This window comes from Alosa pseudoharengus, unplaced genomic scaffold (assembly GCF_046254945.1).
Source record: "Alosa pseudoharengus isolate Yale_2024_CS ecotype anadromous, Long Island Sound unplaced genomic scaffold, YU_APseudo_1.1 YU_APseudo_1.1_scf_20, whole genome shotgun sequence".
NCBI classification, from domain to species: Eukaryota; Metazoa; Chordata; class Actinopteri; order Clupeiformes; family Clupeidae; genus Alosa; species Alosa pseudoharengus.
The window spans coordinates 1275636-1293009 of record NW_027468664.1 but is presented as its reverse complement, the minus strand read 5'-3'; the positions used below and the strand labels follow the sequence as shown (position 1 = coordinate 1293009).

The 17374-nt window shown below is 41.4% G+C and overlaps 1 protein-coding gene across 1 annotated transcript in view; it reads left to right on the top strand.

Annotated features, from left to right (window-relative positions):
- gsap (gamma-secretase activating protein) overlaps positions 1 to 17374 on the top strand; it is a 108228-nt gene that overhangs the window by 9062 nt on the left and 81792 nt on the right. The window contains exons 11-12 of the mRNA XM_076296186.1: positions 1579 to 1625; positions 16932 to 17017. Of these exons, the coding sequence (XP_076152301.1) occupies positions 1579 to 1625; positions 16932 to 17017 (133 nt within the window). The remainder of the gene's footprint in view (positions 1 to 1578; positions 1626 to 16931; positions 17018 to 17374) is intronic.

Sequence of the window (17374 nt, the reverse complement as noted above, 5' to 3'; positions counted from 1 at the left end):
TCCCTCGCAGCACTACAAACTTTCAAACATGACGGACACCGAGTCAGATTTTGTTTACCTTGATCAGAGGTTGGTGCTGATGCCTATTCCGTCGGCACATCAACGGCTAGACCAAGAATTCTCGTTGTGAAATCAAAATTCCACAGGAGCTCCAAGCGGTTTTGTACACGCAGATTTAAGTTACAACACTATTTACAGCTCTTCGACTCACGGTAAAATGTCATTTTTGGTACATAGCCTAGCTAATTTAAATACACTGATGAATGCTTGCGTTTAGCGATATACAGTAGCAGATCTAAAGTCCTCAGGGAGACAACCTACACGCTGATTTTATTAAGAGGATATGCACACGACTCGCGAGCAGTTAGGGAATCATTTTTTATGATTCCTGAAACCCCATTCAATCGTGCATAGGGATTTTTCTTACGAACCGGAACATGCAAAAATGAACGCATACAAAACGACGGTAGCGCCTATCACACTCTTGATGAGTGACTCAGTTATGTTGTTTAAGTAGCCTAATTGTTTAAAACTATTTTTGTTGTTGATAGCAACATGTCTAGGCCATCATAGTCTACATTTGTAGATGAATATAATTAAAACTGGCTGTGTTGTCATAATTGTTGTGTTGAGTGAATATATGAAGCACTTCGCTCTTTCTGTTTGAAATATCAATATCGTATCGATATCGTATATTGCCAATCAGCCCCAAAATATCGGGATATCAGTTTTGGTCCATATCGCCCAGCCCTAGCTGGTTAACATGCTCGTTATAATGCTGGTTAACATGCTCGTTGTAAAAGGAGAGAAGTACCGCACACTCCCGAGTTATACATATATCAATTTTTTATTGTGACAACGTTTCGGCCTGTCGGCCTTCCTCAGGTCACGTGTGTAACATGCTCGTTGTTAACATGCTCGTTATAATGCTGGTTAACATGCTGGTTAACATGCTCGTTATAATGCTGGTTAACATGCTCGTTATAATGCTGGTTAACATGCTGGTTAACATGCTCGTTATAATGCTGGTTAACATGCTCGTTATAATGCTGGTTAACATGCTGGTTAACATGCTCGTTATAATGCTGGTTAACATGCTTGTCAATTAATCATAACCATGCTCGTTATAATGCTGGTTAACATGCTGGTTAACATGCTCGTTTTACATGTGCGTTATAATGCTGGTTAACATGCTCATTATAATGCTGGTTAACATGCTGGTTAACATGCTGGTTATAATGCTGGTTAACATGCTCCTTATAATGCTGGTTAAGATGCTCGTTATAATGCTGGTTAACATGCTCATTAATTAATCATAACCATGCTCCTTATAATGCTGGTTAAGATGCTCGTTATAATGCTGGTTAACATGCTCGTTAATTAATCATAAACATGCTTGTGATAATGCTGGTTAACATGCTCTTTATAATGCTGGTTAACATACTTGTTAACATTCTTATATAGATTCCCATTCTAATACCTCTTAGGACGCTCTTATGATAAACCAGATTGTAGAATTCTTGGGATGACATCATGATGACATCATGCTAACTCTAGCCTCTTTCTGCTCTGTGACAGTTTGAGTTGCCTCTGGACTTACCCAGCAACCCCTTCATATCAGTGAGGTAGGACACAAACACACACACACACACTTACCCAGCAACCCCTTCAGATCAGTGAGGTAGGACACACACACACACACACACACACACACACACTTACCCAGCAACCCCTTCATATCAGTGAGGTAGGACACAAACACACACACACACACACACACACACCAGGGTTTCCGTTGTCCGGTAATTGCCGGTAAATGTCCGACGAAATTAAATCTCTCCGGTCAAATTGTCCGATTGAAATTGGCTAATAATCCCGTCCCCCTAATGCAATCTGAATTTGAGAATAAGCCTAAAATGTAAGCCTATACTAAAGCAAGAATACGTCCTCTGGCTATGTTTTTAAATGAACAGGCTCTACCGTTTGAAAGGTATTAAACAACACGTAGGCTATAACCTATGCTGCATTTCAAATAGGAAGTGCACGCTTAAAACGTCCATGTTAAACAACGACCAAATAAAGTGAGACAGTTCAAACATGGCCAGGCCCAGGCAGACTAGCCTTAAACGTTTTTTCCAGGCCAGACGTGATGGATGATGATAAATTAGTAACGTCTGAAGCCTCAGATGTCCGGTCAGCTCCACCACCAGATAAAAAGCAGAAGTGTCGGGCGTATCGGAATCAGTGACGTTGGAAGTGGAGTTGCGGGGGGTACGGCCGTACCAAGGCACTGTCATTCTTCATGTAGACTGTAGCCTACACACCCATGGTACACTAGACATGCAACTGTGTTCTGTACCCAAAGCATACAGTAGACCTATGCTTTCTCTGTCTATGATCTGCAGTGTTAGGGCCTTCTCGACAGGAGATTGCTGGTCTGCGGATAATTTGCGGCACAATCAAATGTTATCATTGAACCACGGACCGAAAGAAAAAGTAACTAAACATTTTCCAGAATAGGAAATATTTCTTAATTTATTGTTATTAAATAAAATAAAGAGGCATAGCATTAGGGGGTAGTGGTGTGAGCGCTCATTCTTGTGTAGGGTTGGGTATCGTTTGGCTTTTATCCAATACCGGTGCCTTTAGGAGGGCGGTATAAGGTTAATAGAAGTACAGCTGGGTCAGCCTTCAGAGTGAGGGCAATATACTCAAAGGAAGCGAATTCGCCAAAGTTGACTCTAGTGCAGCTATATTTGTTTGAGAGAATGGAGGCAATTCCACCGCCTCGTTTGCCTTGTCTAATTGCCCCAGTTGTTGACATAGGGAATGCTTAGGGAAGCGCAGTAGCGTTTGAGCCAGGTGTGGAGATCGAACAGTCTGGACCATCTCTCAGCACCTTTTCTGTAGGTAGGGAGAGGCCCATAGATGACAAAGCGTTTTTCTGTGCCCATCAGGGTGGTGATGAGAGTTTTGTAGTTTTCCTGCAGTGCTACTGACTGCTTATCTCTGATGTCGTTTGTGCCCACGTGTACGATGATGTTGTTGACCTTGGTGTGGCAGGCCAGGATGCTTGGGAGTTTCTGCTGGATGTCAAGGACCTTGGCACCAGGGAAGCAGTAGACCTTGGAGGGACCGCTACATGATGGGGGAATGCAGAGGTCTCTAACCATGGAACTGCCGATGTGGAGTGGAGCTGGCCAGCAGAGCAGGCTTGGTTCTCAGCAGAGGCCGGGGAGAGGCAACAGGGACAGAAGTTGCATTAGTGCATGACATGGTTAAAGTATTGGAGGACAGAGTGAAATCAGGGCATCTGGCATTAGTGTGTGTAAGAGAGGTACTTACGGAGAGGATGGTGTCGAGGAACTGTTCATCCTTCTCAATCTGATGGAGGGTCGCTATTCTGGCTTCGAGTTCCACTATCTTTTCGCTGAGAAGGCAGCCTGGTGCACAGCTGAGGGGAGGCATCGTGTCGCGGCGACGGCTCGTCGGTGTCAGCTTTCTTTAAACGTTTGTTTGCTAGCTTGCTAGTTGGCTAGCAACAACGATATCGTGCAGTTCCTTGATAACTCGAACACAGGTAGCAGGTGAGTAATCTGAGAAAATCTCACTTTTATATTGAGTCACTAGTTTTGAGAGACGTTAGAAGGAATTTGATGCTTTCTTCTTCCAGATAGCGTTTCCTTGGCCCGGTATTATTTGCAGCCCTTGATGCTTAACGTTTCACGTTAACGTTTGACAGAAAAGTTTGGCGATCAAGGTTATAGAGTCCGATAATCCAAAGCCTCAAGCAACAACAGTTTATACAACAGTTTGTTCACAAGATATAATCGGTAGCCAGTAAATCCGTAGAAAGTAGATGGTAACAAGGAAATTTAAGATAGATAAGTTTGGAAGTTTAGGTAGTTACATACGGAGCACGCTGACCGGAAACAGGCACGCCGACCGGAAACAGGCCAGGGATGAGGTTGCTGTAAAAGTCCACTCCCCCGATGCTAAAGTAAGCTACTTGGGCTCACGCAAGCTGTCAAACACTGTCCACTCGCCTATGTGGTGCACCCCTCTGGTTTATACATCCAGTGTTTATGTTAGCTAACTGCAGGGGCGCAGGAGGCACGGGGGACGTGGGGGACATATCCCCTGCAGTGCTGAAGAGACGGCTGTTGTCCCTCTCACTTTTGATAAGGAAAAAAAGCCTTATATACGCTAAATAAATAATAACATATAGGGTTTGCGCTAACTATGTAAAACTCCCCATTAACAGCATCACATCACTAACCACGGCCATCTACAGTAGCCTACTGTAAGGCTGTACTGTAATCTCATATTCACTCTGATGGATATCTGAAGCCAGTTTGTCTACTAACAATCATAAAATAATCCAGGCTACTTGCTTAGCATAAATCATTCATCATCATCTTTATTTGAGGCAGGCTGGTAATCGAGGCAGGCTTTTTTAAATATTTCTAACCTGCATTTAGACATGTGTTTTGTTTGGAGCGGCATACCAGTAGGCTATCAAAAGCATTTTCGGTTTGGTTTGGGATTTAATTTACTTTTGGACTGTTTGATTATATTGCTAAATGTTTGGACTGAGGGGCACTGAAATCTGGGAGATATTTGATGGTTCACTGTTAAGTTTCATGCAGTTGAAAAAGTGTCGGGATTTCCACTGCTGTTTATTGCGAGACAAGGCAGCCCTTCATTGAATAGGGCTTGTGCTGTAATGGAAACCTTTTTGCGTAGCCAAGCAGCCTAAATTCAGTTATTGTTTAATTATGCATGATTTAGTAGCCTACTTTTTTTTATAAAATTCGTAGGCTGGAATGCCTTGAGTCGCAACAATTGTGTTTAAATGTAGTAGGCTTCAGCCTCTGGCAATTAGCTCGAAAGGGACGGCAAGAGAATGAGCTTGAGAATGTGTGTTGGAGACCCATGGTAGAAAAACAACTTTTCTTTGCCAACCGTAGGCTATTAATCCAACTAACATAATACAATACAATACAACATATAATAAAATATTAAGAAGAGGTGTTATTTCATTGACTTAAATCGAAACAATGTCTTCTAGTGGACTGATGGCAATTGTTGGTAGCCTATGGTAGGCAATTGTTACCCTGTCTTGTATATGGGAACCTGCCTTTTTTTGTCCTGCTATAAATAGAATCAATCCCGGGCATAATTTGAGGATTTATGGTAGCCTAGTGCTCAACTCCTCCTGCTCAACATGACATTAGCTGTTTATTGATAACAAATATAGCGTTCTTACGGCCTATATCGTTCTTACCCGTTCAGTGTGGAGTATAAACAAGCTGATAATTTAGCGGTGTCACGTCTGCCTGTCACAGACGTGGGGAGCTCTTTGAAGCTTGGGATAATGTGATACAGTTACTACAGTAACAGTATTTTATTTTACTTCTTATGTCAATTGTTTTTTTACTTTTATAAATGCTTTGTTTAAATGCTGTTGGAATAAATAGTTGATTATAAAGGCAACTTTCTGTTGCAATTTTCTGTGTGTTCTGGACTGGTAACTTGTTAAGCCAACACTTGTTAAGTTCTAACGTTGCATAAATATTAACTGCAAACACACAGTGGAGAGTTAATTTGGTTTACAGTATACCAGACAATTTAAGTAGGCCTAACTAGGCTATTTGATCATGTAGTCTATGTTTGGATCATAGGCATGATGATTCATTCATGGCTTCATAAAATATCAACATATCATGTTGCTTTTTTCTACCATTGGCCCAAGTAGTGACCAGTATTCTTCCATTGGCCCAAGTAGTGTGAAATAAATCTAAAAAAATTAAATAAAAGTAGAATTGCACATAGCAAGAAGCTGGTCTGAGGGCAGATCTGGCGTTGTGCTCATCTCACAGTTTTCACCATTTTTATCAAAAAATATTTTGAAAACAATCAATGGTATTGATATGGTATCTTAATATTCTGGCAAGTTTAAAATATGATGGTCGAAAGTGGGCCAGAGGTGGCGATCCGATATCTGGAAATCTGATCTCACTATGGGTTTGTGTTCACAATTTGGTCCCCCTCACTTTCAAAATATCTCCTGCGCCCCTGGCTAACTGTATCTGGATGTGCGGCTATCAGAGCAAGACGTTAGAGATGGCGCATGACATGCAGTGATGCCTCGTATATATATATATATTTTAAAACGCGATTTAAGCACAGAAATGAGGCACCGAAATCCACGTTATTATTCAATGCAGTTACTACCGTTTGCGCTGGCACCGTTGCCATATTAGAACCGTGTTTCGGTGCCCAACCCTAGTGCTAATGTATTGTGTGTGCATATCTGCGCAAGTGAATAAGTTGAACCACTGGAGATAATGTGGGTAGCAGCAACAAACAACGTAGCCTTTTTAAAACAAGGAACAAAGCGGATTCTTGCTGTCCATGAAAACATAGATACTGGCTAGATCTTGTTAAGCATGTTTAAGTTAGGCTAATGAACATGTTGCATTCTATAGGCTACGGCCTGATTATGTCATTCTTTAAGCTACAGCGCCTGTCTCCAGTTTTCCTCAACTTGACTAATTAAGAAGCGATAATATATTTGACCGGCATATCATCAAAATGTCCGGAAAACAAAACCTCTTGCATTTTTTTCAAGCGGAAACTCTGACACACACACACACACACACACATATACAGTGATGGCCAAAAGTGTTGGCAACAATTGAAAAATAAAAAGATACCCGCACACTGTTTCTCTGAGCTCCCGAAGTGGTTTATTAAAACAACGTTTCGACCAGAGGTCTTCGTCAGGTATCAAGAAGATGAGCGGGTGGGTGGAGATATATAGACAACATAGTGGGTAATGCCCCATGTCCACCAATCAGTCTGTCCTATCCATTAATGCATCAGACAATTGTAAGCAAATGGCCTATATGGCCTACATCAGCCCACCAAGTGTTACTGTTGCACCAATTCAATCCTTTGTACAGGTCATTACACATCAGACTGAAAAACACACCCAATCCCTCACATCTATACAAGTGCCACATATTACAAGAAAAAAAAGAACATAAGAAAAAAGGGAAAAGTTGATATTTCCAAGTCTCCAATGTCTTGTGGCAGACGAAAGAAGAGTAATTGTGTAGTATGGTCAATCTCACACACTGTAAAGGAACAAATGACAGATTTTTAGAAACTAATTATAAACGTTTTGAAAAACTCTTATAAAAAGGGTTTTAAATCAAACTCCTCGTTCAGTCCAAATGGAGCCATGGTGTTGAGGGCATGTACAGCGGGGAAAATAAGTATTGAACACGTCAACATTTTTTTCAGTAAGTATACTTCCAGTGAGGCTATTCGCATGAAATTTTCACCAGACATTAGTATTAACTTAGGTAATCCACACATATATAAAAATCCAAACATTAATGTCTAAAAGTAGAGTTATGAGTAAAAAAGTGGAATGGCACAGGGAAAAAGTATTGAACACACTAAGAAAAAGCAGTACACAAAGGCAAGGAATGGCAAGGAACAAACTGGAATCTATAAGTATTTAGAGAAATTATCCCTCCTATCTGTGCAAATTGATATAAACTGGGTTAGTACATACTGGTGGGCTATAAAAAGGTTTTTTGTTACCAAGGTGTCACACAAGAAACATTTCATGATGGGCAAAAGCAAAGAGCCCTCCCAAGACCTTTGCAACCTTATTGTTGCAAAACATATCAATGGAACTGGTTACAGATGCACTTCAAAACTTCTGAATCATCCAGCAAGCAGTATTGGAGCCATTATCTGCAAGTGGAAGGAACATCAATGCATCATCAACTGGCCATGCACAGGATCTCCTTGCAAGATTTCTGACCAGGAAGTCAGGATAGTCAGAAGTGTATTCGAAGATCCAAGGACCACTCAGAGAAAGCTCCAGAAAGACTTGGAGGCAGCAGGTACAATTTTTACAGAGAAAATCATAGGTAATGCACTCCACCACCATGGCCTCTACGCACGCTCATCCCGCATGACTCTTTTGCTGAAGAAAAACATGTCAAACCTCGTTGAAAGTTTGCTACACAACATTTGGACAATCCTATGTAATACTGAGAGAATGTATTCTGGTTAAAAATTTAACTTTTCGGATGTCATACTACACACCATATTTGGAGGAGAAATGGCACTGTGCATCACCCTAAAAATACCCTACCAACAGTGAGGTTTGGAGGTAGTGGCATCATGGTGTGGGCTGTTTTTCATCTCATGGTACTAGCAGACTTCATACAGTTAAAGGAATGATGAATGGAGTCATTTTTTTCTGGGAGAATCTTTACATCCACCAGGATGATGAGGATGAGACATGGGTAGACCTTCCAGCAGGACAATGATCCTAACCATTCAGCAAAGGAAACTCTCAATTGGTTTCAGAGAAAGGAAATCAAGGCCCTGACTTCAATTCAATTGAACAGTTTTGGAAGTTAACTAAAGATCAGGATTTACAAGAGGGACCCCTGAAATCTTCAATATTAAAGGACTATCTGTTTAAAAGAATGGGCCAAACTCACACCAGAATACTCTGACTGATTAGTTTCATCATACAGGAAATACCTTGAAGCTGTCATTACGAATAAAGGCTTTTCCACAAAGTATTTAAGAAATTTCAGCAGGCGTGTTCAATACTTTTTTCCTGTGTCATTCCACTTTATTGCACATAACTGTACCTATGGACTTTAATGTTTGGATTTTTTTATATGGGTGGATTATCTGAGTTAATACTAATGTCTGGTGAAAATTTCATGCAAATAGCCTCATTGGAAGTATTCTTATTGAAAAAAATGTTGACGTGTTCAATACTTATTTTCCCCGCTGTATATAATACGTTTCACGCTGTAAAAGCAGTCGTTCTAGGTCACCACCCCTTCAATGCCCATATAGCGAAGGGGAAAGTGTTGGCAACCATGCTAAAGTTGACTGAAAAGAGGAATATAAAATCATCTTTTGGAAATTGATCTTAATGCCTTAAGTGAAAAACCTTTAAGGACACCAATTTTCTTAGTGAATGAATAATGTATCATAAATAAATAAATGTTCTTCCTTAAAATACAGGGGTCATAAGTATTGACACCCCTATGTTAAATTCCCATAGAGACAGGCAGATTTTTATTTTTAAAGGCCAGTTATTTCAAGGTAATAAAGTTACCTTGGCCTTTGGAATTAAAATAGCCCCACATCATCACATACCCTTCACCATACCTAGAGATTGGCATGGGTGTTATTTCAGTTAGCCTATTAGCTGGTTTGATTTGCATTGAGCTCAATGAGCATCAGTGAAGGGTATGTGATGATGTGGGGCTATTTTAATTCCAAAGGCCAAGGTAACTTTATCAGGATGCACAGTATTCTGCATCCATGAAATAACTGGCCTTTAAAAATAAAAATCTGCCTGTCTCTATGGGAATTTAACATAGGGGTGTCAATACTTATGACCCCTGTATTTTAAGGAAGAACATTTATTTATTTATGATACATTATTTATTCACTAAGAAAATTGGTGTCCTTAAAGGTTAGATATTTCCTCATTTTTCACTTAAGGCATTAAGATCAATTTCCAAAAGATGATTTTATATTCCTCTTTTCAGTCAACTTTAGCATGGGTGCCAACACTTTTGGCCATCACTGTATACATGTACACAACACACACACACACGCACACACAAACACAGACATATATATAAGGGCTATATCTTGCACTTTAGCGCAATTGACTTCGCGCAAATCGCTTTGTGGGCGGATCTTGGGCGCTGTTTCTATTTTACCGGCGGGATCATGACTGTTGCGCCCGACGCAAATCTAAAATGGGGTGGTCTGAAGTAGCTACATTAATCATGGGTGAGGTTTGGGTGTAACGTGCAATAAACCAATCAGAGCGTCATCTCACATTCCCTTTAACAACAGGCACGCTTGTTCCATAGCGCAGTGGTTCTTAAACTTTTTGTCTGGCGACCCCACAAAAAAGTATTGCAAGGTCTGGCGACCCCACTTTCCCCAATTCCATTCTAGGTCCTTAGCCTCAAATACCCCCTCAAACTAAATCAAGCAAAAACTAGAAAGCAAAGTCATTTGTTTTATTTACTCCATATGAACAAGAACCGAAAAGAAAACAAAACAATCACGATTAAACAAGTGTAGGCTGCCGCCATATCAGATCAGAGTGATGTGCGTAGCGCACGCGCACACACAAGCACACACATACACATGCAGCATTAGGCCTACAACGTTACATTAATTATATTTATGGCGATAACAATAACAGTATTTTTTTTATTTCCCTTTTTTGGTTTACTATCTTTAACAATTTCAATGGGAAGGGTGGGCATGCTTCCGTGAACATAGCAAGTTAATTCTAGGAGGAATGCTGCATACGGTGACACGGAGATTTTCCTCCACGGTGCTGAGCCGACATCTGTATTTTGACAGGTTTTAAGCTCTCATTCGCCAGAACATCGCCGCAAATGACACATTGTGGGTGGTCGAGGTTATCTTTAACTTGGCAAGTGAAGCATATTTCAGAAATTCTGATAAAACCGACGCGCCGTTTGTTGTTTTTTATTCTCACCGGACTGTAGACTTGTCCCGTCTGAGGATCACGGAGGAGTAGACGCACTGGTAGATGGCACTTCCGAGCTTTTGTTCCATTTTTTAAGCAGCCACCTATCCATTTTGGCTAGTAGGCTACCTATGTCTTTTGTTTTGTTTTACTTAAAATAGCGGGAACAAGTTGAGTTTGCGTAGTGGGAGCAGATAGTTACATTGTTTCTATCAGCGGACCAGTAGCCCATAGACTGAACCAGATCTCGTTGAAAGACGAAAACATCTCTCTCTCTTCTCTTAACTGCGTGTAAATAAGAAAAAGGCAGAAAAGGCCAATATTATTTTCCTTTGTTTCACCTAATAATAATTTCAGACTGAATACAGAAAATAATTGGCGACCCCACGGAAAGTTTTTGGCGACCCCATTTGGGGTCGCGACCCCTAGTTTAAGAATCACTGCCATAGCGGATTGCTATTATGATGGCGGAATTGCCAGGCGCAGCCAGGAACGGTTCACAGCGCTATAGTCAGTTTAGTACGGTGTCTTGTGTAATTCCGCTGGATTTTCTTGTAAAAATTGATTTTTTTGCATATTTTGCTAGTATAGAGTCTAAGGAACAAGATTTTTTTTGTCTTCAAATTTTCACGATCCATTTTCACACTTAGATGACATCATCATTTATATAATGCATAATTAAGACTGGGACTACTATCACTTGGGGGTCAAATGTGAGAAAACACTGGCAAAGAGGGTATTCTGCCTAATTTTTGGGTGCTGATTCTGAATATCATATTTACTTAGCTGATTTTTTAGTTTTAAACCTGCTAATTAGCATTTGCGGCCTAAAACTGGCCTCCATAGGCAACATAGAATGGGTGAATAGGGTAAAAAATGTAACTCTTTGATATTCTTATGAAACTTTACTAGTTGATTATTTATGTAGAGACAATATTTTTTTGCATTACAAGTTTTCTGAAAATATATGTTTATGCATGTAATTTAACAATATATCATTAATTATGCGCTAATTTGCATACATTTCAATTACAGACATCTGAATATTGGATAGTTAACATTGAATGAAGTGACGTTCAGGTTTGCCTTCAGAACTTTTTCTGGATTCAGAGCCTGAAAAGAATGGCTTGTTCAGTCCTAGGTTATGCCGATTTCAGTCGTCCCTTTATCTTAGAGACGGATGCATGGATTGGAGGCAGTTCTGTCACAGGAGAAGGATGGGTTACAGCGACCAATAGCCTTTGCTAGCCGGGGCTTGCGGCCAAGTGAGAGGAACATGTCAAATTATAGTGCCATGAAACTCAAACTCCTTGCAGTCAAGTGGGCAATCACAGAAAAAAAAGGCAAGTATCTCCTGGGCAACACGTTCACCATGTACACTGACAACAATCCCCTCCAATACCTGCAGTCAGCGAAACTGGGCACTCTGGATTATTGCTGGGTTTCTCAGCTTGCCCTCTTTATTTCATCAAATATCATCCTGGGACAGCTAATTGCAATGGCGATACCCTTTCTAGGTTTCCCAGAAGCCCCACTAACACTTTGCGATCTGTGTCACACGGCCTGGACGTTCCCCTGCCGCTTGCCATAGCCAACATGCAAGCCTCGAGTGCACCTATCCAAGACTCTTGGATGACAGAATCTTGTATGGTGGACACCATCCCTGGTCGAACCAAAAGAGACCTGAAAGTCCTACAAGGGACTGATCCCTGTATTTCCAGATACCTGTGGTTTTGGTGACCGGGACGACCACATACCCGTTAAGACAAGTGGAGTGAACCAAGGGAAGTCCGCAGTTGATAAAGCAGTGGTCCCAGATACAGGAAGTGGGTGGGACCTTGTACCGAGCGATCTAGGCTCCTCCTTCTAGGGATCCAGTGCTGCAGCTTTTACTGCCAAAGGTGTTGCGAGTCGAAGTGCTCACTAGCCTACACAACAACCACGGCCATCTGGGGGTGGACAGGACCACAGATTTGATATGACAGAGGTGCTACTGGCCCCAGATGTGGCATGAGGTGCAAAAGTGGTGTTCTGAGTGTGAGCACTGTGCTTGCTAAAGCAAGACAACCCATTTCTTGGGAAATATGTTAGCCACTAAGCCTTTGTAGATAATCTCCATTGACTTTACTCTCTTGGATTGAGCATAGGACAAGAGAATGTTCTGGTTATCACAAATGTTTTCTCAAAGCTTACCCAGGCCTTTCCCACCCCTGATCAGAGAGCTTCCACCGTATCTAAGATTCTAACTGAGAGATGGTTCTATGTGTATGGCGTGCCAAGGAGAATCCACTCTGATCAGGGGCGCAGCTTTGAGGGGGAGCTGTTGAAGCACCTGTGTGACACCTACATCATAACAAAGACTAGAACCGCCACTTATCCTCCAGAGGGGAATGGTCAATGTGAACGTTTCAACAGGACACTTCATGACTTGGTCAGGACCTTACCCCCTGAAAAGAAGTGTAAATGGCCCCAGTTGCTCCCTCAGCTCGTTTCGACCCACCAGGGTCATCATTAGGCCTGATAAAGACCCTGGTGGGTCGAAATGTTGCGTTATGTTTTTAGCTCAATAAATGTAGTTCTTCTGGGAGATTGCAGTGTGTGGTCCTGACACTGCACCCATATTACCACCTGGCACTCTAGTCTTTCAAGTGGGCAGTGGTAGTGTAGTGGTTAAGGAGCTAGGCTAGCGTGCAGTAGCCTGAAAGTTGTCTGTTCAATTCCCGGCTTTCACTGTTGTGCCCTTGAGCAAGGCACTTAACCCCAAGTTGCTCCGGGGACAATGTGATCCCTTGTAATATAGCTGACATACAGTATGTAAGTGACTTTGGTCAAGTAGTGTCTGCTAAATATAATGTACATGTAAACTCTTTTGCAAGAACCATTTTCACGGTCGCCACAAAATCCAGGATACATGGGTGTCTACCAAGTATTAAATTGTGGAGTGTCTTGATGGAATTGGCACACACTATAAGATCAGGCTGTATGGGGAAAAGGGCCCCCTTAAGACGTTCCACTCATAATAGTGCCGGACCGCATTCAATCCCCTTCCACCTCCCACAGTCTGTTTCACATGAGTATTTAGCAGAAGTAAATATTCTCCCCGTCCCCTTCAGGCCTTGGCAGATAGGTATGCTACAAGGATGGTGAACTTTAAAGCCAGGTGTGTACTGTATGCAGAAAGGCTGACCTGCAGCGCTGGCGCACACGCCCACCCGTGGGTGGTGATCATATACGTAGCTTCCTCTCTGGGAGAACACAGCCGGTCATTTGATATTTTTGCCGCATGGGTGTTTGTGGTTGTTGTTGTTGGAAGAACATGGCTTTATTCTTAATTCTAAGACTTCATTGCTTCTCTCAAACGCCCGGCCTGTTGGCTGTGGATAACCCGTTGCTTTTAAAGAGAGCAAATGCACATGGTTTAGTGTCTGAGCAATGTTTTCCCTTGAGTTTTTTGTTTTTTGTATTAGTTCAGGCTGTGAGAGGGCCATCCGTGGTTTGTCTGTTTGTTTGTACCTTATATTCTTTTGTTTCTTAATTTTGCCTACTGTTACTCAACTACCCATGCCTATGACCCCTAGTGGTGTACTGTGTTGCCTATTTGTACTATTATAGATTATTTCTAAGACAAATTTCTCTTAAGGTAGACAATAGAATGACATGGCAGGTCAAGGAAAGCATCAAGAAAAGCAAAGATTAAGAAATCGTTTTTTGACATGGGCAACAAGGGTGGAGGTGTTTTTACACTTTTCAGACACTCAAAGTTTGAAAACTATGGATATTGTTTTAGAACCAACAACCTTTCTACATTATCTGGGGGTTTTGTGTGCAAAAAGTGGAATTAATTGTCAAAAAATTAGAAGAAAATGTGAAAATCACTTTTCGGACTAGATATAATCGCTTATTTTAAAACATACAGGAAAAAACACTAAAGATGGATTGTGAAAATTTGAAGACAAAAAAAATCTTGTTCCTTAGACTCTATATTAGCAAAATATGCAAAAAAATCAATTTTTACATGAAAATCCAGCGGGACCCTATTTTCCAAACACAGCGTACTGTACTAGTTGGGAACAGTTTGCTATTGATTTTTTCTCTTGACAAAATGTAATACAGAAATGTCACTTTCCGATGTTTTGGGATCACTCTCACTGAATCACGAGGTTATGAATGCATGGTGATATTTTTGCAATGTAATCTACCTCACTATAGAGTATAGACAATGCAGATCTGTCAGATAAGCTCTCCTCTCCCGTGCTGCTGCTGGGGCATGCAGTTTCTTTTCACATCGGACACCACACTGATTTCCCTCGTGTAGCAATATTTGTCCTTGTAATTATGTATGGTTTGGAGAAATGGGAACTGCGTCGTATAGATGAGAGGAGCAAAGTGCATTGCGCAACACAGGCGCCCAAGCAAGCGCTCCTGCAGGTGTAAGCTACGGCTGTACCTACCATCAGGCAACAGAAACAGTTTCTAAGTTGACCTTTCCAACTCTGCACAGTATCCCATTAACTGCATGACAATAGGCTATTTAGAATATTTTATGTTAAGTAGAGTTTGTAAACACGTTATCATCAACTTAATGCACGCACATGGACGCAGCAACTACAGAGATTGTAGCCAAGGCTACTTGCTGCTTTCTTTTACTGTCTATGGTTGCTGGTTAACAGCACATAAGCTTATTTAAGCGAATTCACAAACTCAAGACTTCAAGGCCATCATGGATATAAAAGTTTTTTGAAAACAACGAAAGGATGGAGGAAACAAAGCAAAGTTTGGAGTTATTTCAGATGGGCTACAACAAGGTAGGCAAAATTGTGGTGCTTGTCAAAACCTTAGCGCAGCTGGAATAATGCTTAGGCTGATGTTAAAGCGCACGCGATGTTTAAAGCCATACACAACGGTAAATTGAAACAAAACTAAAGGTAACTTTAGCCTTTATAGGGCTGTATAAAGTTGTCCAAATTAATAGGTCGTAATTAGGCGTTGTTGTTGTAAAGATATTGCATGTAGATGTACTATACTGTATAGGCTACTAAATTTTTAGTTGACCAATGCACGAACAAAACCGGGAAATGGACAAATATTATCAAGGCTTTGAATGTTTCCATCTGTGCACAGGGTGTCTGTAGATCGGTGTGCATAGCATTAATTTCTGCAGGCCTGTGGCCATGCATGCGCCCTTAAAATAGCATCTGAATTTGCGCCACTGACTTTAGACCAGGAGGTTCCTGGTCTGTGGCGGAATTGTTTTCTGAAACTGCCAAATATCAACAGGGACCGTTTGCGCCGGAACACGCCCCCTCTTTTCGCTGAAACGCCCCCATGGGCGCACATGTACCTGTGGAGGGAAAATTCCAATATGTGCTGACTGCAAAATAGGAAAGACAAAAGCGCGAGTATACAAAGTCAATTGCGCTGGTGTGCAAGATAGAGCCCATATACATATATACATATATACATGTACACAACACACACACACAGACATATTGCACACACACACACACACACACACACACAGACACACAGATACAGTGTGTGTGTGTGTGTGTGTGTGTGTGTGTGTGTGTGTGTGTGTGTAAAATACCAGCCTTTGATCTCTGCCATTGAGAACCTAGGACACTAATGCCAGCTTATTATTGATAGTCCAGCTAATAACAATATAGGAACTGCTCAAATCTGTAGCATTTGATTCCTTGTGAAACTTTGTCTTGTGTTACGGAATCAAATAACGTAAATAGAATGTGGAATCAAATGTAGGGTGCGTTCGTAAATTGCCACTCCGAGCTCTCCGATCACACTCTGAAACGTTTTAACCGTTCGTAAATTCGGAGCGTGGATGGAATTATCGTTTGTTTATTCAGAGCGTCACTCTCGGAGCGTCCAGAGCGTACTCTCCAGCTGAAGGGACGGAGTGACGGAGCGTGACGTCACACAGCAGCTTGAACGAGAATAGATTGTAGCAGGCTAGTGCTAGTGCTAAATGCTTTGGAGTTGACATTACGAGCTAATCGCTGTTATTTAGTAGCACACACAGTGCTCCTCATCATTACTGCCAAGTGGAATTGAGTTCTGAATGACACATAAACCCTGTTTCACAAGTGCTGTAGTGGCGTCCATATTGGAAACTATACTGTCTGTAATCCCAAATAACCGCTCGTAAATTCATGGGGAGTTAGAACGCTCATCTTTTTCGAACTTCAGAGCGTTATTCTATTTTCAGAGTGTCAGATTGAATTTATGAACGCACCCATAGTTAATAGAATGTGGAATCACATATAGTAAATAGAATGTGGAATCAAATATAGTTAATAGAATGTGGAATTAAATTAAGTGAATGGAATGTGTTTCACAGTTTTGTCCACCTGGGGTTTGACCACTACCATGAGGATGGGAGAGGAGATAAGGGAATCTCATTGGTCGTTTTCACAGACAAAACAGGTCTGTCTCTCTCCCACACACTCACACACAGAGCCATTGTGAACAATGTGCATTGCAATGTCCTCACTGTGTTTGTGTTCTGTTAAACTTTCCCATGGCCCACTCTGACTGACCAGAGAGTAAGTCACATTTAACACTCTTTAATGATCTCTCTCTCTCTCTCACACACACACACACACACACACACACATAATGACCGGTGTTCTATACATTATCCCTTACTTAATGATCTCTCTCTCTCTCACACACACACACACACACTTAACACTCTTTAATGATCTCTCTCTCTCTCTATCTCACACACACATAATGACCAGCGTTCTATACATTATCCCTTACTTAACTCATTGAGTGCCA